Source organism: Apteryx mantelli, chromosome 21 (genome assembly GCF_036417845.1).
Source record: "Apteryx mantelli isolate bAptMan1 chromosome 21, bAptMan1.hap1, whole genome shotgun sequence".
NCBI lineage: Eukaryota > Metazoa > Chordata > Aves > Apterygiformes > Apterygidae > Apteryx > Apteryx mantelli.
Genome location: NC_089998.1, coordinates 4,351,676 through 4,378,083, shown reverse-complemented (window position 1 = coordinate 4,378,083; position 26,408 = coordinate 4,351,676). Strand labels below are relative to the sequence as shown.

General features: G+C 54.2%; 1 protein-coding gene across 2 annotated transcripts in view; it reads left to right on the top strand.

Moving 5' to 3' along the window:
* Positions 1 to 26,408, top strand: part of RXRA (retinoid X receptor alpha) — a 127,141-nt gene that overhangs the window by 58,609 nt on the left and 42,124 nt on the right. For both annotated transcript variants that reach the window (XM_067309306.1, XM_067309307.1), the window contains exon 2: positions 22,225 to 22,490. In XM_067309306.1, the coding sequence (XP_067165407.1) occupies positions 22,225 to 22,490 (266 nt within the window). The remainder of the gene's footprint in view (positions 1 to 22,224; positions 22,491 to 26,408) is intronic.

Genomic DNA, 26,408 nt, shown 5'->3' with positions numbered 1-26,408 from the left:
TCAGAAACCTCTTTAGCTGTGTCAGCTACTTTCTGTCATGGAAGGTAACCCTACAGACCCTGAGAGAAGTTAGCTTTTGGAGAGCAAGTGCAAGGGGTTAATGGAGGATGAGGGTGATTGATACATGGGAAGCGCTCATCAGGGAAAATCACATTCCTTCAAGGAAATCGATAATCTGGGATGCTTATGTTGCTAATTTGCAAGGGGTTGTCTTTATCATGCCTGCAGAATTTGCAGATGTGTGTTTGCACAAACAGAACCTGTCATTCAGCTGTAGATGCAGATCTTAGCTGCGGACACAGGCACCTGCACACATGTATCACTGATATTTTCCAATTGGATATAGTGGAGCTAATGTGAGCAAGTTGTCTCTTCATCCTCCCCCACCAATTAATCTTACGGTGTAGGTGAGAGTCTTACCAAGCTCTAAGCCTTTACGCCATCTCTTTAAACTGCTGCAGAATGGTGAATCCAGAGCACTCTCCAAAACAGACATGAATTACAAGCTCTAATGCCAAATGTCCCAAGAACTTGATGTTTCTGGGCCCTAATTCTCCAGGCCATCTCCTGATTCCATGATTGGAATGAAAATCCATTGCTAGCTTGATCCCTTTCCCACTTTACCACCTCTGCCTGAGAGATTTAGTGGGATACAGTTCCTTCAGAGATGACTAAGGGGCAACTGTGCAGCTCTAACTCCCGACCTGTACCCCAAACCCAGCAACGTGCCACCGAGCATGGTGGGCAGGGGCTGTGCACCAGCCAGCCCCAAATGGCTAAGATCACAGGCCACTGGCTAATGGTGGGAAAGCAGCCTTATATATTGGCTTTATTAAGAACAGCTTTCTTGAGTAAAACAGCTTCTGGGGAGCTGAAGCAAGAAAATGACAATGTACATCAAAGGAGCTGGGCAAATAGTACTTAAAAAACAAACAAACAAACAAACAAACAACCCCCCCAAACCCCACACTTCATGCTTGGAAGGAATAAAACAATACTTTGGCTTTAAGGCTTGCCAGCCTCTCTTTGCCGTCATTGTCAACAGAGGTTGCTTTCCAAAGTGAAAAGCACGCATTCCCGTAGGAGTCCTGGCTGGTGTGCGTAAGGATCACAGTCTTCCTGGGCTGTCCCATTTTTTTAGAATATGGGATGGTGGGGAAGAACTAGGGATGAACTTTAGGACTTGACGCTCCAGCTAAGCATTTTGTTCTGTGGCATCTGCATGTTGTCGGTGGCTTCCATTTTACTGGACCAAAAGATGCTATGAAGCTGCCATAAAAAAGTTTGTAGTTTTTCAGGGTTTTCAGTTTGTTGCAAGGGTAAAAAACAGAGAATAGTTCATTTTCTGAATGAGATGGACCTTGGAACTGCGATAGGTGCAATTCCACCCATTCCCACGTATACCTGGAAGCAATATGCATGAGGCATGTCTCTTTGCATGTTAAGGCATGTCTGTGCTACAGGTGCAGACAGACCCAGACTACCTCTGTGCCGAGCCATACTCTTGCCACAGGGCATGAATGCAGCTATATCGCTTCTGAACCCATACTGGTGTGATAGTGCAGCGCATTCTTCCTAATTTGGGTCTTTGCCAGCACAGAGAGCTCTGCCCCATGTCCCATAGCATGCTGTGGCATGGTTCCAGGCTCCACGCTAATGAGATGGCTTCAAATAAAAGTTAATCATTTGCCAGCTGAAGACTGCTGGGGTGTATCTGAATTCCTTGCTCCTATAGACGCTCTGTCGTATACTAGATTGTCATGCTCTGTCTGAAAGCTGCTGTACAAAATGTTTTGCAACAAAAACCCCAAACCACATGAAAGTAGTCAAGTTTCATATTTCATTATAACCCCAAATTCAGGTTCGCCGAGAGTTTCAGTAGTTTTATGAACCTTTCCCATGAACCTTCAGCAAAGTCTGTAGCTTAACCTGTTTTGGGTGAAAAACCAGGTGCAGCTCAGCTGCTTTTGAACAAGTTTTGAGGTTTGTGCAAACCCAAAACTCAGGCCTAAAATTTGAAGAGTTTTGAGAGGGGGAAAAGAAAAGCAAGAAAACCCTGGAGTACATCAAAGCCGGTGACAGGGTTTGCGTGGAGCCCTGCGTGCACTTTGGGAAAGCCATGTTTTGCACATCTGGGCCCAAGCTGTAATTCCGTATCTGGATCCAGACACTGACTTTCCCCAGTGCGAGGGCCAGCGCACCTCGCACGGTGGCTCAGCATGGTGGCCAAGCTGAGCTGGCCCCCGGGGCCCTCCACGGAGAGGACGTGGCCCGACGCCCTGCAGCTGGCACACGTGGTCGGCTCTGGTGTGAACCCATTTTACAGCATAGCTACCACCTCGGCTGCTGTGATTCGGTAAGCGCTGCGGAGAGCAATGCCGTGAACGGAGCGATTCCTGGCTCCGGCCAGGACATCTCTGGTTTAGCACTGTTGTGGCCACCTTTCTTTGGTGGGCTCAGAGGAGCCCAGACCTTGCTTTGAGCAGTTACTTTAGGAAAAACTCCGCTAAAACCAGCGGCGTGGAAGAGGCCCGTGGGCCCAAAGAAAGCGGGCCGGTGCCGTGCGGGGTGGGGATCGGGATGGGGATCGGAGCGATCCTCCTCGCGGGGTGCACGCTGAGCCCTGCCTCCGCGTTACGTCCCTTACTCCGTCCGCACGCGCCTCGCTTTTTCGGCAGCGCCGTCTTTCCTTTCTCCAGCAATTTCCTGAAATAACGTTAGGGAAATGTGAAAATCTTGAACTTTTGAACCTCCCAGGAGGACGGCGCGCAGGGGGTGGGGTGGAGGCGGCCGCCGGAGGGGAGGCCCGCTCGCCGGCCGCCGTTTATTTTGGTTGCGGGGAGGAGGAGGAGGAGGAGGAGGAGGAGAAGGGCCCCCCGGGCCCCCCGAAGTAGCCGCTTCGGCGCTGCCCCTTATTAATGGCTTTCTCCTCGGCGGGGCGAGGAGGCGAGAGGAAGTTTTCTTTAGGTTTTGGTGGCGAGGGCGGGGGGGGAACGACCCCCCGGGGGTGATGGATGGGTCCGGGGGTTTTCGGCGAGGCCATGGTCAGCTCTGGCGGCCAAGGAAGAGCGAGGGGAAGAGGAGCGGGGCTGGGGGCGGCGGGGAGGTGGGGGGGATGCGGCGCGCCTGGAAAGTACTTTTCCCTCTGATGAACTTCAGCGCCGTATAAATCACTGCCAGGCCGCAGCTGCGAAACATGTGACCCTGGCAAATTAATGTCCCTTCGGAAACCCGGCCGGCTCCTTCGTGCTCCCCTCCGCACCTCTTAAAGGCGCAGCCGGGCCGCCATGACGCTGCCATGAGGCCATCACCATGGCAGGCCCTTGGGGTAAGCGGAGGGGCAGGGGGCGGCCGGAGGCCTCCAGGGCCTTGCGACGCCCCCTGCCCCAGGGCCGCCCGATCCCGCTGGGAACGGTCACCCAAATCCCAGCCACCTCCTGAGCCGCCTTGTCCCCTCCTCGCTCCGGCGAGCGGCCGCGGGAGAGGAGGGGGATCCGGCACGGCCACGTCCGCCCCCAGCTGCTGCTAGGCCAGCGGTGGGGAGGGGGGAGCCGAGCCACCAGCAGACCGGTTAAAAATTACTAAATACTTCCCTAATATAATTAGGTTTCCGTGCGAGCTATTGCCTTAATTGCCACGGGGGTCCGGCGGGGCGGGGAGGGGAGGGGAGCCAGCCGTGGCGGCGGCGGCGGCGGCGGCGGGGGGGGGTCCCTTCAAACGAGGCCGTGGCGCTGCTTTTCCTTGAGGCGCGCGCGGGGGCATGAGCCTGGGCGCTCCCCCGACCCGCCGCCGCTTGAATCACTCGCCCACGGCTGCTTGTTTTCGGACCGCGCTCGGAGTCGGGGGAGTGAGGCAGGGAAGAGGAAAAAAAAAAAAAGAGGGAGAGCGAGCCCGCGTGGTGATTTACACGGCCGGGGAGATAAGTGGGGATTTAAAGAGAAGGGAATATATAATTGAGACGAACGTGTAATACGAGCGCGGATCCAAACAGAGAGATCGTAATCAGAAGTGTTAGGAGAAGCCGAGGTTTATTAATGAAACGTCTCATCTATTTGTCAGCTGAAGAGGAACAGCCTTTCCCGAGCAGCCAGGAATCGAGGGGGTGGACGTGTGGGGATTGCGCTTGGCATTCCCGCCGCGCGTCTGGTACTTAGCGGAGATCGAGGCTGCCATCTTTCTGCCCATTTGGGCAGATTGATGATGCTGAGGCCCGAAAGCAAAAACAGGGTTAAAGAAAAAGAAAAAAAAGAAGAAGAAGAAAAAAAAAAAAGGAAGCATGTGTTTTTTAGGAAGCTGGACATTGTAATTTTCCTCTCTGTAATCTGTCGTAGAAGTCGGGAGCTGGCAGAGCTCTGCAGCTCTGCTGATAACCGCCGGAGCAAGGGCTCCTCCGAGCCTTGCTCAAATCTCCTCTCCAGTTTGCTGCCCGTTTCCCTGCCCAGATATTCAGCAGCTGACAGTCACTCATGTAGCCACCTCCAAACCAGCCTCCCCACCAGTGTTAGCTGTGGGGCATTTTTGTTTTCACCCGTAAGCCATCACTGGGGAGGCCGTACTCAGCGCTGGCTGAGGATCTGTCCCAGAGAAGGAGGGCTGATGGGAGAGAGGAAGGGGAAAGCTCGCTGTGCATTGCCTTTTGCAGAGTGTTTCTTCTATTTCTGACTTGCCGCATTTGCGTAGGGGCCAAAATAGGAATATTTAGAGAACAGCTTTGATTTCAACCGTACGTCTAGCGATCGGTCTGTATGGGGCTTTTCCACAGCTCCTACTTTCTTGTGGGAACGAAGCACTGACACAACCAGAAACACGAGACAAAGCGCTGCCTTTTTGTTGTATCTGGGGACAGGCTCTGCTCTGGCTGTCCTGTCTAGCTAGTTTCTCAGACTGGCACTTGTTACATCTTCCTTGCTATTCTCCATCAAACTAGTGCTTAGCTGCTCTGCAGTCCCACCCCATGCTCCTCATCTGACTAAATCCAAGTTGTAATGCCCAGGCATGTCTGGGAACTGTTGCTGAACGTGTACTGGCAGCCACGTTTGCTCACAGAGCTATGGTGTTAGCTATAACAAACTCTACTTTTATAAGATATAAAGTAGGCTGGAGGTGGCCAAAGTCTACTGTAGACACATCTAAACCGGCTTTGGATGAGGTGTTGGTAGCTATGCGGAGAGCGTGGAGCACACACTGGTCATGGCATTAGTGCTTCCCCTGCTGCGTGGGTCGGTTTAGTGGTCTGTATTGAGCTGTGTGTGTCTGTTGCTGGACTGATCTCGGTACTTAATGTGGCGGCTGGTGTGCTGGTGTCTTCATGGTGCTACTGCCTGAGATGTACCCTGCATGTAACCTAGAAAGCATGTAGCATGAGGACCAAATTCTGATGATTAGCTTGTTTCTCCTTCCAGTTTTTGCATCCCAGACCCTGATTTGTTCATGACCATGGAATATCTATGAGTACAAAGTCCCTTTGCCCTGGTATTGATGGTCTTCATTGCCTATGGCCAAGTGCACTGGTTGACCAGTAGGTTGATGTTATTGGGCCCTTGTGTAAATGAGAGCAGACAGGACCTGCTGAGTGATGCTGTCTTCTTTAGCAGTGCTACTGGAGACAACAGCAGTCCTCCTAGAGAAGGGACATCTCTAAATACCATCATAAAGAGAACGTGAGAAAATAAAAAGGCTAATGACAGCTCTCAGCTCTACAGCAACTGGCTTTGCTCCAGCTGTTCCACACTGATTAGTTGGGGGTAAATCAGCTGGAAGGTATGGATTAGATAAGCTGCAATTGCTGCTGTCTAGGCCTCCACTGTGCATGGGTTGGGCGCTCTCTGGGTAAATCAGCAGAGTCTGGCTTGGTGCAAGTTGCAAAGGCCGAGTGAGGATCCCAGCAGCAATTAGTGGGTGCAGTGTTGTGCACTAATTCTCTCCCAGGTTTCTGGGGCAACTAGCTTCAGTTTAGCTAGTTTTTTGTTAGCTGCTTGGCAGGGCATTTAGCTGATTTCCTCTTGCTGTATTGTTTCATAGATCACTTACATTGATGATATATTCCGTACAGTGTAATTCACCAAGTGCTTAATTCTCTGAGTGATGCTGTGAGAGATGCCCACCAGAGCCTAGTAGGTAGTCTCCCTGTTTTATTCTCCATTCACTCACTTTTAGCTCTGTCCCAGTGCTATTATTTGGGCATCTTCGTCTATCATGAGCTGTGGGTTTCCTTGGGCACAAGGAAGATGCTTGCAGTGTCCTAGGGGTTAATCTGGAGCCACTTTGCTGCTCCAGCATGGAAAGGTTCTGTCTGTACACGAAGTAAACATTTTTCTAAGGGTCCTTCCCCTTCCCGGTCCCAGGCCTTGTTGGTTATCTGCAGGCTGACAAAATGTGTGGAATGCAGAGACCCACTGGACATTGACCTGACCGTATCGAACTCAATTAGCTGAGGCTATCTGATTGGACTTGGTGCAGCCTAATTAGCCTTGGACTCAAACCAGAAACTCAAGCCCAAAGGCCGCTTCCAAGCACCACATCCTTTGCAGCCTGCCTGGGGCAAATGGCGTTCCCAAGCCTCTTCTCTGCCTTCAGAAGTAAGAACAACCCAGTGACCTGGCTGTTGATCTTGCCAGCCACATGGCTAGTGTTTTGGGGATGGAAACGTCAGGGTGGGGTTGAGCTTTCCCTCCTGCCTAGCTCGTCTTACTGAACCCTGGGAGGGCCACATAAGACAGAAGGCAGCTCCGTTCTCTTTAAAAACAGTGTGTGCTGTCTGGCTTCCAGAGGGAACTTGCTTTTATTGAAGGCGAACTGGATCTGGCAGCTGCCTTCCCTATCTTGTCAGGCGTCTTCCTGCAGCACGTAGGCACCCAGTTCTCAGGCTCCTTCCCTTGGACCTCCAGCTGTGGTGCACAAAGTGGGTGGTTTGTCCCTGAGGCAATCAACTTGCTCTGGAGCATGCTCCAGTTGGCAGGGGAGAAATGAGGAGCTTGGGTTGGTGCTGCTGTGGCTGAGATGGGAAGGGGCAGCAGTTCTGAGACTCCTTTGCCCATCTTGGGTTCCCAGCCTTGTATGCTCTTTAATCATTAAAGCATAAAAATGCTGATGGGAGTGGACCTCTGGAGGTCTGTTGCTCAACTTCCCACTCAGCTTGGAACAGGAGGTGGCCATTTCTCCAAGGAGTCCAGGAGAATGGTATTCCTGTGGGAGAGAGTTTCAGCCCTGTGTGCCCTTGTACAGCTCCCAACAATGAAGCTGTCTGGAGTGACAGCTCTTCCCACTCAGATGCTCATGAGATGTCATCTGAACAGAGGACACCTTGCACCCAAGCCAGGCCTGCCAGGTCTCACCTGGTAGGCATGAGGAACCTTGTGGTTCCTGGCCTTGCAGTCACCTCCTGTGATCCTGCATCTCCTAAGAAAGACTACAGAAAAGCAGTTATAATTGTGTGTGTGTGTGTGTGTGTGTGTGTGTATATATATGTGTATGCATATGTAAATATATATATATATATATATATATATATATGCACACATACCAGCAAGGTCCAAACCCAGCCTTGGAGGCAGAGGAAGCTTGCCTCGTGGGATAGGGTGCTCATGGTTTGGCACCAGGCAGAGGATGGGGTGGTGGAAGACAGGCTCTCTGTGGGTTGGGTGGCATTTCCTTTTGCTGGTCATGGTGTGGCTGGTGGCAGAACAGCTTCAGGGTGTTTCGATGCCAGCTGCATGCTGGTGGTAAGCACTAGCGCCAGCCACATTGGATCAATTAAAGCCCATTATGCCAAGTGAATGACTGTAATTATCTCAAATCTGGATTAATGTGTGCACACAGCACCGTAATATAATCCGTCTGGCCGGTGTTTTGTAGGCCGTTGTTCCTGGAAACTAGATTCAGAAGGGACTCCACAAAACACAGTCATATCGTCCCCATCTCCCCTGCTCTCGTCTCCTGGGGTAAGCCTGTGTGCGTTCTGCAAACTCTCTCACCGGTGGTGGGCAGGCAAGGACCAGCAGGATGCTAATGGCGGTTCTGCTATTGGTGAAGGCAGATGTCCCAAGTCCCACACTCATACCCCGGGACTGAGTTTGTCCCATTGAACAGATCCTCAGCCCTTGCTGGTGCTGGTGTTTAGCAGTCTGGGAATTAGGCTGGGCAGGGGGATGTGCTGCCATGCACACTTGATGTTGGACCTTTTATAGCAACTTAAGCTGGCTGCTGCTTTCAACCTTGGATATAGACAGGAACAGAAGAGCAACACAGAAGTGTGGAGATGCCTTCCTCACAGTGCTTCCAGTCAATCTCCACAATTAGCAAAAATAGCTTAGATTGCTGTAGCATTTCCCCCCCCACCCTCCTGAGGCTCTGTGTGCCTCTAAGATTGATCAGCTGGGGGGGAAACTGTGTGTTTTAGCCCTCAGAGCTCAAAGCCAGTGGTAAGGAGAGCTGACTGGCTGCTCCTGCTCCTGGTCTTTAGGATTTGGCTCATGCCAGATCTCTCAGAGGGAGAATGTTGAGAGCTTCTGGTTCTCCCTTTCCCCAGCTGCAGGCAGGGCAGGATAGCTGCACTTTTAAAGGGTTAACACTGTGCAATAGCTGCTGGAAGCTCATATTACCCCTCCCGGAGCTCACTAGCACCAGTCACCTCTGCACTGGTCGCTGCTGTAACCGATCTGTTTGCAGGAAGGCAGCCTGTGTGCTGAGATGAGGGTTGGGCAAGGGGAGGTCAGAAGATGTGGGCCAAGTTTGCTCTCTATTTGTTGAATCAGGCCAGGTGTGCAAACCTTTCTTCAATGGGACCCCACGCTTCCTATTTTATGTGGAAACTTTGCAGTGAGCCCCCAGCAGCATCGTTCCACTTCAGCAGTTGTCAAAAGCACTGGATGCTCTAGAGGAGGTGGAGAGCAGAATATTTTTCATTGTGTCTCCAGTTCTTGCATTAGCTCCTTCCACCCACATAAAGTTAGATTCTCTCTTCCCTGTTACTATTTAACATTTATTGTTTAATCCCATGAGCTGCGAGCCCCAATGCAGGCTGAAGTCACTTTGTGGCGTATAGGCACATACATGTCCACCAAGGAGCAGACCCTGGCCCAGAGCTTTCACTCTGAACTGGTCGGAGACAGCATGGATTATCAGCCCCGTTTTGAAGATGCAGGTACCAAGAGCTCACAGCCCCGTTTCATTGCACTCTTTTTTTGCTGCTTCTTTTCCTGCCTTCTTTTGAAAGGAGTGTTTGAGAGCTTGAGGTAGCAGCTCCCTCCAAAGCAAGGAGAGAGGAAAGGAGAGCCTGCCTGTCTCCTCTCCGTGTAGCCCACCCGTTAGCTCTCCTGATGTGAGCAGTGTGAGTTGGAGCCCTGCGTGGGGATGGGCCTGGAGGATGGGTGGGGGGATGGGGCTAGTTTGGCAGAAGCGGCGCGTACCACACCAGAGAGGCAAGGGCTCTCCCGTGCTCCAGCTGGAAGCGAGCAGGGTCTCCCAGCGTGAAGGGCTGGGTGTAGCCCTCATGTCTTGCATCTGCAGCTCTGCGTGATTCACGGCGGCTGTGCTCGCTCGCAGATCAGGCACGTGCCACGTGTGCGACTCATTACCGTGAGGCCCTGGGGGAGGTTCAACGTGAAACTAAACTTCTCCTTTTTCTGTTAGAGCGAGCCTAATGCTTTCAAGCTCCCCTTGTGTCTCGCTGGATCCTGCTTGGATTTTCATAGCTCAGCGCGTAGCACCCCCTCAAGGGCAATTAGATCACTTCTAATTTGCCCGTAAGCCCATAAAACTGCAATTGAATGTAATTAAAAGGCCATAATGAGCTTCAGCAACCTGCAGGACCACTGTGCTTTTGCTCTCACCATGCTTCTTTCAGAGAATGGGATAAAGTCGCGGAGGATGCAAAGGTCAGCATTTGCTGGGGAGGATGAGGCACTGATCTTCCTTGTCCAGGCTGCTGAGCAGAGCTCAGTGATTCCCTTGCTGGGAAGAGCAGAGGTGGGTGATGCTCCCGAGTGCCCATTCCTGCTTGATGCTCTGACGATGCCTGTTGGGGAAGGCAAAGGCCTAAAAGCACCCCTGGTTGCAACCCTTCTTCTTTGCACAGAGCTAGCGTCTTCTCTTTTGCTGCTATTGCTTCCCTTTGGCTTCAGCAAAGCTCTCTGGAAGTAGAAAAAGTGCCAGCAGGTAGAAAACTCCCCTCGGCACATCACCTTGTTGGCTTGCTTTGCTCCTGGCTGCCATTTGGGGAGGGTTAGTGGCAGGTGGGGACTGTACTGATGGGGCTCAGCCCTTGTGCTTTGGTGGTGAAGGTCTGGGCCCCCAAACCTCCCTCTTGGGGGTGAGGATCACCCCAGGGGTTGGAGAGGTGCAAAGCCCCCCTTGAAGCAGGGATTGCCTGGGGCTCCTAACTGCAATGTCTTTGGGGTGGAAAGCATTAACAGGACAAACCTCCCTGCTGGCGTCTCAGGTTCAAAGGCGGCACAGATTGCAAGCTTGGAAAAAACAGGGAAACGTTGCACGTGGGCCACAGCGCTGGCCAGCTCGGGGAGCGTGGTGCCTGCCTGGGGCAGGGAGCTGGACACGGACCCGTCACCTTGGCATGAGGGAGAGGACGCTCAGTCCTGGGCAGTGAGCAAAGGGCTTGGAGGGGGAGAAGGCGAGCGAGACCACGCTTTGGGTTACTTCTGACTGCAACAGCATGAACTCAAAAGAGCCGCCGCGTTCAGTCCTTCGGCAAACCTCTCCCCGGTCCTGCTCCAGCCCACAGCCCCTGGTAGTCAGCACGACACTGTACCTATTATTGCCTGTTCCTGCCGCGGGTTCCCAGCCAGTAAATTAGGGGCACTTGCTGAGCCGCTGACAGCAGAACAGAGCCCATTGTGAGCGCAGGGACAGCGCTGGCCCTTGAGGGATGAAATAGGAGCCTGCAATTTCTCAGGACTGTTGTGACATCTTTGCACAAGCGTGTGATTGAGTCACATCTGCTTTATCAGCAGAATCCTTGTTTGCCTCGCTGCACCCCTCCTTCCTCCCCCTCCGCCCACTCCCGGCCTTCGGAAGAGCCAAGTCGCGAGCCGCCCGCTCCCCTCCCCCTGGCTCTGCCTCAGCGCTGAGCTTTCCCTTCCCTTGAACGGGCTCCTCACACTTTCCGTATGTCTCGCTTGCTCACGCTTCCGGCGTCGGCCGTCCCTGCGCGCGGCCCCGTCCCTGCGCTCCCGCGGAGAGCGCGGCGTCACGGCGGCGGGGCCGGCGGCTCCCTCGCGCGCGCTTCCGCCGCCCCGGGAGCACCAGCCTAAACCCGGCAGGCGTGGGTTGCACCGCGGGACCTTCGCTCGGGGCGGCCGGGAGGGAAGCGGCCAGCGAGCCCTGCTGCGAGCAGAGCCCGGCCGGTGCCCGCGGGGGGACGCGGGAGCGCTCGGGGAGGCAGGGCAGGAAGCTGGGGCGCGCTCGAGCGCCGCTGGTGAGGAGGCTGGAGGAAGAGGCGTTTGTAAGCGTTTCCTCCGGTGACACGGCGGTTCTCGGGGAGCGCTGCTTCTGGAATATTCCTCTTTGAGGCCTTTCCCCTCGGAGACGGGAATAGCCCTTGCCAGCTTCCTGCCGAAGCAGCCGCAACCGGGAGCGGGCAGCACTTTTAGAGGGCTCCTGGGAAGGTGGGATGGGTTGTTCAGGAAAAAAAGCAAAGCGAGCCCCCGCCGCAGAGCTGAGCGTGCTTTGCAAGCCCTGGTGTGAGACATCTGTGCCTCTTCCTGCAGGCACGCGTCTGCAAGCCCCCGCCACCCTGCAGCGCGTCTGCGCACTCCTCTTCTTGCTAGGGCCGACGCGTCAGGGAGGTCTCTGCCTCCTGTTCTGTGGTGTGGGTGCAGAGGTGGAGTCTCTGGGCTCTTTGGAGGCCCTAAATAGGTGATGGGGTGGGGAAGGAGTTAGCATCTCCTGGAGGGAGCCTGGGGTGCTTTGGGCCAGGCTGCAAAAAATGTGGACGTTGATAAGTCCTTAGTTAGCCGTGAAAGTTGCATCAGAAGTGGCAAGGCCCAGAGAAGAGAACCCAAAATGCCACTCAGCTCCTGTGAGTCCAAGCCCAGGGCTGTGACCACAAGGTCATCCTTCCCCTTGGCTCTAGGGAGGTCTAATTTTATCTGGGCTGCTCCGCCCGTTCCTAAGTTGTTTCCGGAGGACAGAAGAGAAAATAAAATAGCAGGACAGAGAGGCAGAACGAGTGTTGGAGCTGCATGGACAGAAGTGTCCCAGGTCTGCCCTGTGGCAGACTGGGTAAAGCTGCTTTCTCACACCAAGAAGTGGTACAGAAAAATTTGCTGTTTCCCATGCCCTGCTGGTGGGATGCTTTTGCCCTTCTTCCCCTTCATCTTTTCAGGAGAAAAGCAGATGTTCTGGTGAACTTTGGCAGCGGCCAGGGTTTGGGCTGGGGGAAAGGAGAGGTCAGCGTGCGTCATTACAGTGGAAAAGCTCCTCGTGGGCACTGTAATTTCATGCCGTGGCCTGCAGATCGCCGACCCCGTAAGGTGAAACGCTGGTAGGAGGCAGCATCTAACATTTATAAAGAGGGCATGTGGTGAGGGGCCCAGTCCGCAGCGCAAGGAAGGATTAAACTCTGGAAGAGTGCTGGGTGAGCGGAGGCTGACTTTCCATGAGCCAAGGAAAGCCCCCCTGGAAGGAGACCCCGAAAGACTGAAGGCCCTGAAAGAGCCTCGAAGCCGCAGCGCCCCGTTCGCTCTTGCTGAGGCCGTGCTGAGCGGTCTTGCCGGCGGGTTTTGGCTACCTCGCAGGCGGGAGGTATGAGCCTGGGGTGAGAAGCTTTGTGGCTTTGAGGTTTTAGTTTGGTCAAAGTGAAACCTCGCGGGGAGGAGGAACCCACCCGGAGCAGAAAGCGGCAGAAACCCTGTTTCTCACCGTCCCTGAGCAACTAGAACCGCAGCAGCATCGTCCAACGGTTCTCGAGGGAAAGTGCTGAGTGCGGTTGGTGAAAGACTCTGAAATCATGAAGCAGGTTCCTAAAAGAAATTGCAAGTTTTGATTTTTAGACACCCACAAAAAGAAACATTTACATTTGCTCTACCATGTTAAGACTTAAATGAAAGGGATGTTTTCAGGTTTTTCTTTGCATTCAAGTCTAGAAATGAAAAAAAAAAGTTCAAATAACTTTTTGGTGAAAACACATGACTCCAGTAGCTGAAGTCTTAAAGAAAATACTCAGGGCTAACACACTTGATAGCACTGCTGTGCAGCGCTGCTACGCAGCTTTGCTCATAGCTGTGGGATGAGTGTGGTAACAATAATAAGAAAGAAGTGGTGGGGTAACATGCAGCCGCATATTCCGGCATCTCAGGATGCCCGTTCCCGGAGAGGCCTGCCTGGGGTTTTAAGGGGATCGCCTCTCCTTGCTGTTCAGGGTCTCCAGGGCAAAGTGCTACCCGTGCTGCAGCTTCATGTGCTTGGCCCGCAGGAGCCTTCTCGTCCCTTGGTCCCGTGGGTGCTTTTCTGGAATAACAGCGATGCTGCGACAGGCAGATTCTCTCCCAGAAGGCAGGTGAGAGGGTTTGCCTGAGTTGCACGCTGTCTGGTCCATGGGCAAGGAGGCTGCACTAGCCACTATGGAGGCTTCTTCTGTACCCTCGATCACTGGAAAGGGGAAGAGGCATTTCTTGCTCCATCCCCATCCCTTTGCATGGCTGAGTAAGCTTAGAAGAGGAAAAATGCAATATGTTTTATGCTCTGGGCTTTTTATATCGTTCTTAGTTGGCTTCTCTCTCTTGCAAGGTTTAAATGGAGATCATAGATTTTCAAAGCAGGTGGATTGAAATTGGCAGCGACTGTGCTGCCTTCAAGAAAGTCACATCTGCCTCTCCTTGCAGGACAGGACTGAGTTCTCCCAAGAAACTACAAAAGCAGCAGGGAGGAGAGAGCACAGGGCCGCTTCAGCTCTCAGCTATGCTGGTATAAATTAAGAGCAACCTTACTCAAGATTGTAGTCCAGGGGCTATTTAAAATAATACGCCGTAAACACTCTCTCTTTTCACTCAAGTCTTTGACTGGGGACAAAAGTGATGACCTGACCTCTTGTGGTCACTATATTCCCATGGCAAATTTCACATGAAAACTGTGGTCACTCTCTCATGTCCGGCCCAGATTTGCGATCTGCCAATTGCTTTCTGAGCGTGCCTGCTGCTTCATCGCTGGGCGTAGGCTTTTGCCACTGTTGCGTAGTGTTGCTGTGATGGCTGCATTGACGAAGGAGAGAGGACAACATGTGAAAACCTCCATTGCTGGAGGTTCTTTGGGTGGAGAGCATGCTAGGAAACTTCAGTGCCACTTTTGGGGAATGACAGAAAATGGGCAGTGATTTTCACTGGCAAGCATATTTAGAGAAATTCATCCCCAGAAAAGGCCTCAAAAGAAGGAACAGTGCCCTCAAAAGCTTAATGCATAGGATTTCCATGCAGATTTCCATGCATTTACATGGCTGAGTTTTGAACCTGGTCAACACCATAGTTGTACTTTAGAACAGAGGAGAAGGAGATTTTTGAGAACCTGATCTCTGCTGCCGGTTCTGATCACCTCCGCATGTGGCCCCAAATGCTGCAGCACGCTGAAAGCAGAGGGTTGAATTAAGGAAGGGAGTGGCAACCCAAATTTAGAATTTCCTGCTGTTTAATACCCAGAATTGATCTGCTTTCTGATTAAGGAGGAAGAGGTGCTGAGAAGGAAAAAAAAAAAAAAAAGAGGAAGTGCTGAGGTGTGGGCAGCCTTCCAAATCTGTGCTCGTTTCTAGGCTTGGAGCTCAGTGCTAGCTGCAATCGCGTGCGGGACTTGTAAACAGTCGGGCTCACGCTTGCTTGCGCCACGGAGACCACAGAGCGCAGCAAAGCTCCGAGTGCCAGGCAGCCCCTCCGAGCTCGCTTTGATGGGCTGCTCCGATATTTGCCCGGGAACTGTAGCCTTTTTTGGCTGCAGAAAAGCGTGGGTACAAGAGTCTATTGTCACTTGAGATATATTTTTTAACTTCCTCTCTCTCATAATCAGCCTGCTGAGCCATATAGCTTCCGAGTAAACTATCTGAATGTATTAGAAAATGTTTACCAATAGAGCTAGGTCACTATAGTTTTGCTGGAAAAGCCTCTTAAGCATAAATGAAGATTATACTGGCAAAAGCTTATGCTGGTACAGTTTATTCATGTACAAATGAGCTATACTGGGAAAAAGCACCTCTGTGCCATTGTAATTGTTTCTGCTCTGGAGCATTTTGCTGGTACAGAAAAGTTGAAATCACAGTCCTTACTGATGTTGCCATATCAGCAAAAGCTTTTACTAGGTGTCAGGCTACTAATGCTTCAGACATACCCGGGAAAAGCAGCTACACTTGAAGATCCCAGTGCACAGGATAATAAGATGCAAGAGGAAACTATTGCAAGGGCTGGTGGCATGTTCAGACGCTTTCAGCGTGTGCAGCTCCATGGGAGGATCTAGCCTGCCCTTCCGGACCCGTTCTGAACTGGGGGAAGCTTCTCGGTCCAAAGAAGGCGTTTGTGCTCTTGGCCCAAAGATTGCCAAGGGGATGGAAAATACCAGTGAGGCTGCACAGGGACATTTTGTACTTGTTTGCATTGGTCTGAATATCTAGTGCAGCTGGTTGAAAATGGGGACAAATGTTTTATGAAGATGTTTTCTTTCTTTACTTAAAATTAATAATAGTTTAAGAGTGCTGTCTTGTCACGAAGCCAGAAGGAAGAAATATGGGGAAGATTGATTCAGCAGTTGAGATGCTAGCCTGGGACTTGCAATACCCAGGATCTATTCCCAGCTTTGGCTCCAGTTTCCTGCTTGACCTTGGTGAAGGTCACACAAGCCTGTGCCCTACTTCTGCTGGTCTGAGTGTGCCTGCTAGCAAGGCTGCTGTGGACAGAGCTTCATCGGGGATCATTCCTCTTATTCCTTCAAGAGTGGGCATTGTGGACCTGTCCTAAAGTCTGTCCATGCCTTGGTTTCCCCACGTGTGAAACAGGGATTATGCCACCCAGAAAAGATATTGCAAGACAGGCATGGTATAAGTTATAGCACATGCAAGAAAAACAAGAAGCAGGTTTCTTATCTTGAGGCCAGCTCAGCCCCCACTGACTCTACGCTTGGTGCGATGGTTGAAGCTGAAACGTTGCTTTGCCCTGGAGGAAAGCTAAAAGCACACATATGACTGCATGTAGCCACATAACTCGATCACTTTAGATGGATCATGTGGCCCTGCCCTAACTTCTTCACTCTTTGAGAAAATTCCCATCCAAATTTTGTGGCTTGTGGCTTCATAGTTTAGAGAAAGAAAAGAGCTTCAATGCAAATTGTTTAGCTGCCGAACAGCTCTCGTTTCCGATCTCCCAGCTGCCATGGGGCATCTTATAAGAGATGTAGAGGTCGTTGTGTTAAAACAAAGGATATACAGAGAAAATAGCTGCAATTTATGGGTGTGGCAAGAAGGGGAAATGCTTTGAGAATTTTTTTTTTTTTGTATTTAAAAACAGGCAAAGAGTTTATTTTGGTCAAGAGATAGTCACACGAAACTGCTATAAATGGCAAAACTACGTAAGAAAAATGAATAGTCTCACATTAATTCAACTGAAAATGTGTTTGGAAAAATACCTCCCCAGTCTGCTGCAGTCCAAATGGTATCCATCAGTTTTGGTGTTTATTTGTTTAAATTTGTTTATATTAGGATATTTTCTTAATCCGGGATGGTCTTTTTCTTTTCCTTTTTGGAATTTATTTGTTTCTGAAGTTCCTTTAATGTTCAAGGTCCTATAGGCAGCCTGTGGGCGCGAGGAGGGTGGATTTCTCATGTCCTGGTCAGGATCCTACTCTTGGGATCCTCCTTCCTTAACCTCCTCGTCCCAGGCAGTGAGCTAACGGTGCTGCTAGGTTGGAGTGGCCAGGGGGTGGCAGTGGGCTGGGGTCTGTGAGGGGCCACTTGGGTCCCTCTGAAAACCCTTGAGCTTGGAGCAGACCAGGCCAGGATCTGAGAGAGGAATGGCCAAATGCTCTGTGTTTTCATGGCTTAGCTCCTGCTTAAATACAACCTCTCCTTCTTCAAATTTTGGCCCTTATAAGTAAGCAATTGCTGCCAAGTTAGCTGAACCCCGGGGAGAGGACGTCCTTGATATTTAAGACCTAACTTCAGTGCTGTCCTGCGCTTGGCTTGTGAGCGAGGCGACTCCAGCTGTATTTGCGTGGCCTGCTTTGGCCTCAGACAGGCTTTGAGTCCTGCAAGGTGACCCTCATTTCCCCCACTGGACCCAATGCCTTTAGCACTGGGTGATGGTGAAGGATCACCTCCTCAATCTCCTGCAGAGGAGGGAAAACAAGGACTTTTCTGGAGGAGAAATGTCTTTCAGAAGTGGCAGCAGGGTTTTGGCAGGTTGGCCGTGGTTTCAAGGTGTCGTACAGACCCCTGGCCCCGAGCTCACGGCTCCAGCATCCCCGACGTCTTGGGTCACGATTCTCCCCAAATGCATCTTTCCTGTGGAAGCTTTTCCACTCGAGCCGGGGGGCTGGCGACAGCTGTGTCGAGTCAGTTGTCTAAGGTATGCGCTTGATTTTGTTAAGGAAAAGAAAAGCACAACTCCTTTTTCCCACTTGCTTGCACGTTATGTATATTCTGTTATTCAGCAGCGATGGGCAGTGCCGGCCGGGCAGCTTTGCAGATTGCTATTTCTGAGTTTGTACAGAAACTTAGTCCAGTCTTTCCTAATTGGAGTTTGCACCACTTCTTGGGACAAGGTCCTTTGCTCTCTTTGTCCCATGGGGCAAAACTTGTTCTGTGTCCTGGGCAACACACTGATGTGGATGGATTTAAATCCCTTCAAACCCTTTGCACGTGGGTCATTGAGCAAAGGGCAGCCATGCCCATCCTTGAGCTGGTCCCCTGGTGCTGACCTGGGGAGGAAGGCTTATTCCCAACCTGGAGTGCTTTAGGATTTTAACACCCTCCTGCAGCGGAGGCTACCAAAGGCCCATGTGAGATTGGGGTAATATTTGTCACATGGAGGGAGCAAAAAATTGCAGTGATAGAAATGTGTCCTGCGGCAACTGCAGAAATACAGCTGCTACCTGCAGCTAGAGACACGTCAAGCTCTGAAGAGCTCCTTGGAAACTGAATGTTTCGTTTTAAGTTTCTTTGTTTGTTTTCTTTTCGTTAAGTGACATTTTGGGTGAAATCTTACTGGATCTGTCAGCTGTAAATATTTCCCACTGCTGTCCCTCTTCATAGCTTTTGCATCACTGCAGACAAGGCAACACTTGGATAAAGAGTGGAAACTTCCCAGTATTCAGGGGTTGCTTTGAACTGGGGTTTGAGTCATGATGCTCTTGAAAGAGTTCAGGTCTGGTTCAGATTTCAGAGCATTTGGCTAAGGGGTTTGGGACTGTCTGTGGTGAAAACACACCCAAACAAGTGTCTGCGCCTATACGCGCTTCTCCCTGGCGTGCCTGTTCAACACAAGGTTACTCCTCCCCTCCTCTCACTTTTTTTTTTCCTTTTTTTTTTTTTTGCCTGAAGTATTTTCTCCAAACCAGCCCTGCAAAACACACCCAGTTCCTCAGTGGGTGCCGGGGAATGCGTCTGCTTGGAAAGCAAGCGTGTAAACAGGACGGGTTAGGGAGCCAGCTCAGGCGCCTGGGAATGGGGAGCTGCTTTCTTTGGGGCACTTGTTTTACCCCAGGGGGATGGTTATTTTGGGAGAAGAGCCGGGACAGCAGGCTGGGCCCTGCTCGTGCTTAGTTGGGTGACGCGTTGGAGTAGGCATGGGCTGGTCGCCAGTAACCTGCCTATGACCTTTCCTACTTAGTTGCCTTAAATATTCGGGATCTTGTTTTAAAAGAAAAGACTGTCCTTCACTTCCTTTCCGTCGCTATCAGGTCAAGTGCCTACTTCCCCCGCACACCTACTGGGAAGAGGACCGAGACGCATCTTTGGATGCTGCTCCTGGAGGCTCTGCCTTGCTTTGTTTGATTGCTCCTTCTCGCTCTCGGACCACGCAGACCTGTCGTGCCTCTTGCCGGGCCGGTTCCCCTGCACATTTCCCCCTCGCTGCTGAGCAGCGGCGTGGGAGAGGCACTGCTGGAGCGGTGCTGTTGGGAAGAAGCAGGCCCCGCATGCGGGGAGGGCAGCTCAGCGCCGTAGGACCCGGTGGTGGCCACCTGCCCTCGGCTGCCTGCGCTGTCCTGTGGGTGCTGTCACCCCTCAGGATGGGAATACCGAGGTACGCATGGCTACGGGTGTAGCATGGGGTCTTGCCCCCCAGCAACCTGGGTATCCGGACTGTCCGGACCATGTTGTAACACCAGACCCCACTCTTCCTCCAACCAGACCCCACTCTTCCTCTCACCCGTTCCAGAAACCAAAAAGCGGAGAGCCAGGAAGCACAGTCCTAATCTGCTAAACCCCAGTAACAAATCCCGCAGCCTCAAGGAATTTCCTAGGGTTCCTGTTATGCCGCACGCACGTCACTCATCTACGGGTGACGTGGCGGCCGGCGATTATTTTATATCAACATCCTGCAAGACCCAACGTGAGGCCAGCCCTCCAGGGACCTGACCCTCTCTCCTTGAGCCGCATCCGGATGAGATGCCGGGTCCCTGGCAGCGCAGGCACCGAGGCTCCTTTGGTGCTTCCCGAGTGCCGATGGTGGCACATGGGTCAGGGCACGGGTGTGGGTGGTGGGCGCTCGTCCTTCTCCTCTGCCTCTCCGAGGTGTACTCCAGCAGCCCTTATTTTCCGAGCGCCTGTGCCAGCCTCCCCGGAGGTGCTGCCCCGTGGGCTCGCTGGTGGCCCAGGGAGCTGGCAAGACCCCAGCTTCGGAGCCTAGTAATCCCTTCCCCGTTTTTGCATCTGAGCCCGCTCGCTCCTGTGCCCCCCCTGCCCCGCGGATCCCGTTTCTGGCTCTTGTCAGGGAGGTTTAAGGCATTATCTCCGCAGGGAGCGAGCCTCTTTCTTCGCGTTTGTAATCCTGTTATGTCTACAAGTTTGGGAGAGCGCGTCCGCGGCTTGCTGCCTGCCAGACACAATGGGAACCGCTCAGCTCCGTGGCGGGAGGATCACGAGCCGCGGCGGGAGCTCCCAGCGCCAGGCCACCGCGGTTGCCCTCTGCCCGGCTCGCGGCTCCCCGGTGATGCCTCCATGCGGGGACGGGGATGGGGGGGGGGAGAAGGCTCCCTCGGGGTGCTCACCCGGCCCCGCAAGCACCCTCGCAACACAGCGCCGGGGCCAGATCCTCCACGGCCGGAAAGAAAGTGCTGGAGGCGGAGGCGCGACGGCACGGGGTCGGGATGCAGGATGCCGGGCGCGCGGCCGGGCCGTACGGGAGGAGCGGCGCTGCCTTCCCAGGTCTTTGCCTCCTCATGATGGGGTCTCCCTGCCCTGGGGGAGATTCCCAGGAGCAGGCTCGCTGCGCATGCAGGAAGCGCGTTCCTCAGCGTGTAAAGCTATAGTCTGTGGCTTCAAAATCGCCCGGCCCCGTGTCCGTGTGGCATGCGATGTATCCATGGGGGGCAGGATTGCCCTCTGCTTTCGCTCCCTCCCACCAAAGCGGTGGGATTATGCCGATAACCCAGCTTTGCTCCTCTAACACCGTATCGACCCGTCTCAAAATGCTGCATGGGATAGTGGGGCTGGTAGACGGATCCTGGGGAGAGGCATGAGCCCCCGCACAGGTGACTAAAGACGATATTTCCAGGAATTTGGTTACCTTTGGGGCCTGCAGCCAAACGCAAGGGCCCCCAGAGGCCCCCGCCAACGGCCCCCAGGCGCCCGCGGCCGTGTCCGGGCCTCCCCCTCCCGGTGCCGCGTTCCCTGGGGTAAAACCCGGGGGGTGCCGGCGCCTCGTGTGCGTCGGGGCGAGCGGGCCGAGGGCGTAGGGCCCCCCCCGGCCCGCGCTGCCCTGGCGGGGGCAGCCGGCCGCCCCCTCGCCTTCCGGGCGGCTCCTGCTCGCGGCCTGCCCGGAGGGCCCACGAGCCGGCCTCTTCCTCGCGCAGGATTGTTTTGCAAGCAGCGTGACAGGATGAGGAGGAAATGTGCCAGGAATGGCTCCGTGTCTCCTCCCCAGAGAATTGGCGTCTATTTTTAAAACACCCCTTCCCGCCCCCCCTCCTCCCACTCCCCCGGGACGGCAGAGCCGTTCGGGAGCAGGACGGACACAGCCTGCGAGCTGCTGCTTGCAGAAAGCTCCCAAAGTTGAATTCCAGTTCAAAGTCCCGAACTGGCCTGGAAACCCGGGCATCCTTTGGCCGGGTCAGCTTGCAGAGGCGCCCGCGCCCTCCAGAAACGCCGGGCGCACCAATGCCCCCGCTTCGTGCTGCTGACCGCGCGGCCTGCTGCGGGTTTGCAGCTCAGCGCCCTGCAGCCCTGCCTCTGCAGGAGGGCAGAAGAGCCGCACCGCCTTCCCCTCCAAGATCTGATTTCTGCCGTACCGATGCAGCTCGCAAGCGTTTTCCTCTTTGCGGACCCAAGCCACACGTACGCGCACACACTCACTTCCCCATTGCAGAGTCAAACCGCACGCCCATGCCCTGCGCAGATATGCAAACCACACGTGCAGATGCACAAGCTCGCTCTGTCTCCCCCAAACAGCTCGCCCCGCTTCCGCCTCCTCCTCAGCACTGCCCGTCTCTGCTCCCCGCTGCAAGTGCAAGCCGCAAGGTGTACACACCACCTCTCACCGCCACCCGACCGTGTAGCTGGGCACACAACCCTCACCCACGTTTCTCATGTGTGGCCTGGCCCAGCACTTCACACCCAGCTTGAGCATCTGCATTAAATCCGAATTATTGTGTAGCAAGGAAGGCATCTATAGGCTCCAGTGGTGGGGACGAGCTCTTACCCTGCTGGGAGCTACTCATACATTAACCTATGGAGTGATGTTGCGTCCGTGGCAAAAGAGTTTAGAGCCAGAGTGTAGCAGGTGAATCAGATAGGGGAAGGCAGCAACACCTGCGTCTCAAGTTAGAAACGCTTTTGGCCTCTAAGCCTATGTTAAAGACTTTGTAGGTGCTTCAGCAGATGATTTCTAAAGATGGACTTGAAATAGGAGGATATATTGGGAATTTGTGGGAGAAAGCAAAGATGTGGGGGCTGAAAAGCAACTTTCTGGGAGAGGTTGAAGGGCGGAGGTAGGTGGGCTGGTCAGGACTTGGTATGGAGATACGTCAGAGCCTGTCCTAGACTGGAGTTTCAAGCCGTGGTGTTTCTTTTCTCTCTTACAGATTTTTCAAACCAAGTCAATTCCACGTCCCTGAACTCTCCAACGAGCCGGGGACCCATGGCTACCCCTTCCCTCCATCCGTCCATCGGGCCGGGCATCGGCTCCTCGCTGGGCTCCCCGGGTCAGCTCCACTCACCCATCAGCACCCTGAGCTCTCCCATCAACGGCATGGGGCCCCCGTTCTCCGTCATCAGCTCCCCCATGGGACCGCACTCTATGTCCGTCCCCTCCACCCCCAGCCTGGGATTCGGAACCAGCAGCCCGCAGGTAAGGCGAAAGCAGCAGGGGATTTAGGGGATTTAAGCCACCCGGCCGTGGGAAATGAATTGCTTCCCATTTAATGGGGCATAAGCCAAGATCTGTTGGTTCCTGTCCCAGATCCGGTTCTGGACGGCGCCGCTGCCATTGTTCTCGCCGTGGAGAGCCCGGGTTTGCTCATGGCTGAGCGCTGGCCAAGCTCCCTTCCTGCCGGCCCGGCCCCGGCTCTGCTGGGACCGAGGCAGCGCTTCGAGCCAGAGCAGCAGCAAGAGGCGCTCGAGCTGTAGGACCTCGCGTCCAGCCCTTGGCCGGAGGAGTCGCAGTGCGACGGCTCCTGTGGGAGCACGCGCTGAGAGTCGGAGCCCGTCGGGGCAGCCTGGGGACACGCGCAGGCGCCGAAGGGGGGGCAGAAGCAGAAACCCAACCGGGAAACAAACCCAGAGGCATCCTGCTCCTCTTGCCAGAGCTGCTGCAGCCGGGTTTGGGGCTGCCCTTGGTGGGGTAACAAGGACCTGCAGGGGAGCAGAGCAGAGCTGGATTACAGCCATCTAACAGCTCATGTTGCTTTTCCCCTCCGGTCCTGCCCTGCCAGTCTCACAGGTTGAGGGTGAAAGGGGAGCAGTGACTATCTCTGAGTCAGCTGAGAACTGATTTTGCTCTGGCAGAAGTTGGAGCCAATTTAGGACCATCTAGAAGCGGTGCTGCTTGCCTAAGCAGTCCCATGCCCTCCTGGGAAGGATGGGTGCATCCCCTCCTCGGACCAGGGCACTGCCTGCTCCCGCCGGCACAGCCGCCGAGACAGGCGCCAAGGGTCTCTCCTGCCCTGCGAACACAGCCGTTCCCTGCCGCTGCCCCTCTCCTCTCTCAGGCAGGGCTTACTGCTCATCGGAGAAGGAGGGACTGCTGCCTGTTGATTGAAGATTATGTAAAAAAACCCTCCAACTATCAAGAGATAAGCTCTTTTTAAAAATAGCAAGATCTGGGAGAGCTGGCCAGCCCCTGCCACCTGTTGCTGGCTGCTTGCACGTTATATGTTTAGTAAAAGGGCAGATTAAGGAATTGGCTACCACCTGCCACTCACTGCTGGTTTATTTATTCCAGGGCCTCGCTGGGAGTCAAACACCTGCCGGCACCTTTATTTTTAAATATTGGCCTGATTTATTTCCAGAGATAACAGGTCTTTCTGTCCTGCGATTGGGGAGGGACGTGCTGTGCCTGCTTGGGCTGGAGTTAAGCACAGCGCCATCATTAATCATCCTCGGGATTCCCACGCGGCTTCCCCAAAAGCCCAGCTCATTCTCAAACCAGCCGTGGAGTGAAGGTAGTTTGGTTTGCCTTGCACCAAGCTTCTCCTGTGCTGAATCAAGTCCCCCAGTTTATGACCCTGTTGATCTGCTGGGAACCTGCCTCCCCCCGCCTTGCCCAGCCCAGCACGGCTGGGTTCGGCTGGTTCCCTCTCCCCAGGACGGAGCCGGCACACAAGACGTACTAGGGTAGACAGGACGCCGCCTATCTCGTGGGCGAGGAAGGGAGAACTGAAACGATGCCTGGGAACTGGCAGCAAAAGCAAAATTAGCAGTGAGAGCGCCAATTTGGTGGAGGCGGAGTGGGGGAGAAGGGTGGAAAGGGGAGATGTGAAGCAACATGGGGGTGAGCCACAAGCAGGAGGAGAAACGGGGAAGAGGAGATGCAGCCTGAGTTTCAATTATAAGGCGCGGTTTGTTCTAGGGACAAACCAGCCAGAGGAACTGAAATAAAAGTCAGCCACAGGGTGAAAAGGGGAACTGAGAGCATGGTCAGATGGCGCTGGCGACTGATCCAGTACTGCAGCATCTCCAAGCCCTCATGATACAGTGCAAGTGCTTGTCATTTGCTCATGGACTTAAGTGGTTTTCCTAGAGGAGACAGGACATTTTCAGCCTAATGGCTTCTACCATCTGTCCTCTGTCTGGGTACATTAAGTCCCTATCCCAGTGGCAGGTGGAAGCGCCTACCTGAGCTTGCAGAGTGATGGAGGAGGAGGAGGAGGAGGGTGCAGCAGGCAGTAGTGCGGCTGCTCGGAGCAGGGAGGGCAGGAGCGGAGGAACGCACCCCCTTGTCATCGTACCAGTCCACAGCATGCCAGGTTTAATGAAGCGTGGGGCCCGAGTCGCGGAGTGGAGATAGCACTGATGGAAGGTGGTTTGAATCAGATGGCAGATGCCACTTGCCATCAGGCCATGCCTCGTTACCTCTGGAAACCTAGCAGAGCAGAAGGACACGGGGAGCCAGAGGTGTGCGGGGCGGTGAGTGCCGCGCTCCCTGGGTGGGGGGAGTCCCCCCAGGCGCCTCTCCCCCGTGAGCACCTTCTCTCCCTCCGGAGCACCCGCAGCCCCGGCTCCTGCCGGCAGCAGGCTGGGAGGGAGCTGTCAGGTAGGGTTAATGATGCTGTGGGCTCCCAGCTCCAGCTCTTTCCCTCTCCGGTTTCCCTCTGAGGGTGTGAGCAGCCCCCAGCATGGGAGCCAGGGGATGTGCTGATGATGCTGGGCTGAGCCGGGCAGGCAGGGCGAGGTGCGCAGGAGAGGAGCTGGCTAAAAGCAGGGGCATGCCGGGGAGTTTGCCTTGATCAAGAGCAGGATTTCAGTGCCCAGTGGGTGAGCAAGGTCTTGGCCTGGCCAGGAGGTGGAAGCCAGGAGCTCTGATGTTTCCTGCGATTTAAACCCTCTTACCTAAAGGATTTAAACCTATTTAAACCCTCTTACCTAAAGTTTCTGGGGGGAAAAAATGGATTTTCAGTAAGAGATGAAAGGGAGGGAGAGGGAGGGACTTTCCATCCTGGATATTTCTTTCTCCCTTCTGCTCATTTCAGTGCTATTCGCAGGACCCAGCTGCAAAATTACAGCAGCAGCCGCCTGTGGCAGACGCCCCCAGGCATCTCTGACAGCAGCTCTGGAGGCGCCTGGGGCGAGTGGGGAGAGATCAGATGCAGAATTAGGCTGTAGCTGCTTTTCCAGAGCTGCTCTGTGCCTCTAGACAATGCTCTTTTTAAGGATATGTAGGGGATCAGCGAAGGCTGTTTTTCTTAGGGTGGGAGGAGAAGTAAAGCGCTAGTTGCCAGTAGGCTAGAAAGGACGTGATTTGGTCCTCGGAGCAATGAACTAGAAAGGAGGAGGAAAGGAGCCGCGGAGTCCTGGCGCTCGGGCAGCGATCCAACTGCTGGGACGCGCCGCCGCGCATCGCCGGTGAAGCGGAGCGCCCAGTTCCTCCTCCTTCCTCCCCCCGGTTTTCTTGCTTGCTGAGGTGGGGGTTGTCCTCAGCAAAAGCAGAAGCGCTGAGCGGCGCGCGGCGCGGAGGCGCAAGCGGGCTGGCGGGCTGGCTTTCCCACAGCCTCCTCCCCCGGCGCGCACGCTGCGGGTTTTGCTTTGCAGCCGTCAGACCCAAGAGGAAGGCGCAGGGCAGGCGCCAGGAGGGAGTGTGGGAACCCCGGGGCGCACGTGGCGCCTTTGCTGAGGTTTCGGGCCGGCACTGGAAGAGGAACCGAGGAGTTCTCCCTGTCGTGGGAGCTGACTCAGCTCCAAACAGGGCGTCCTGCTGATTCACAGGGCTGCGGAGGGGCGGCATCAGGACCCCCGTTCCCCGGGGGTTGGCGCAAGGGCAGGGTTTGAACGCGCGGTGCTCGCCCCACCTTACTGCGCCGCGTTTGTGGGCTGCTCGCCACGGGCTTGCAACGGCCCTAGGCTGCTAGTGCTGGGGAAGTGGTGGCGAAAGGGCTTATCTCCGGCAGGCAGATGATGTCCTCTGCCCGTAGCTGCGTGTTCAGATGCAACAGGTGACACAACAAGATAGAAGCAATAGCCATCAGCTGCAACTTGCCAATGGCTCCATTTCCCCCAAAATGCACTAAAGCAAGTTGCTAGATCCAGTGACGCTGAGCCCTTGGAGGGGTCT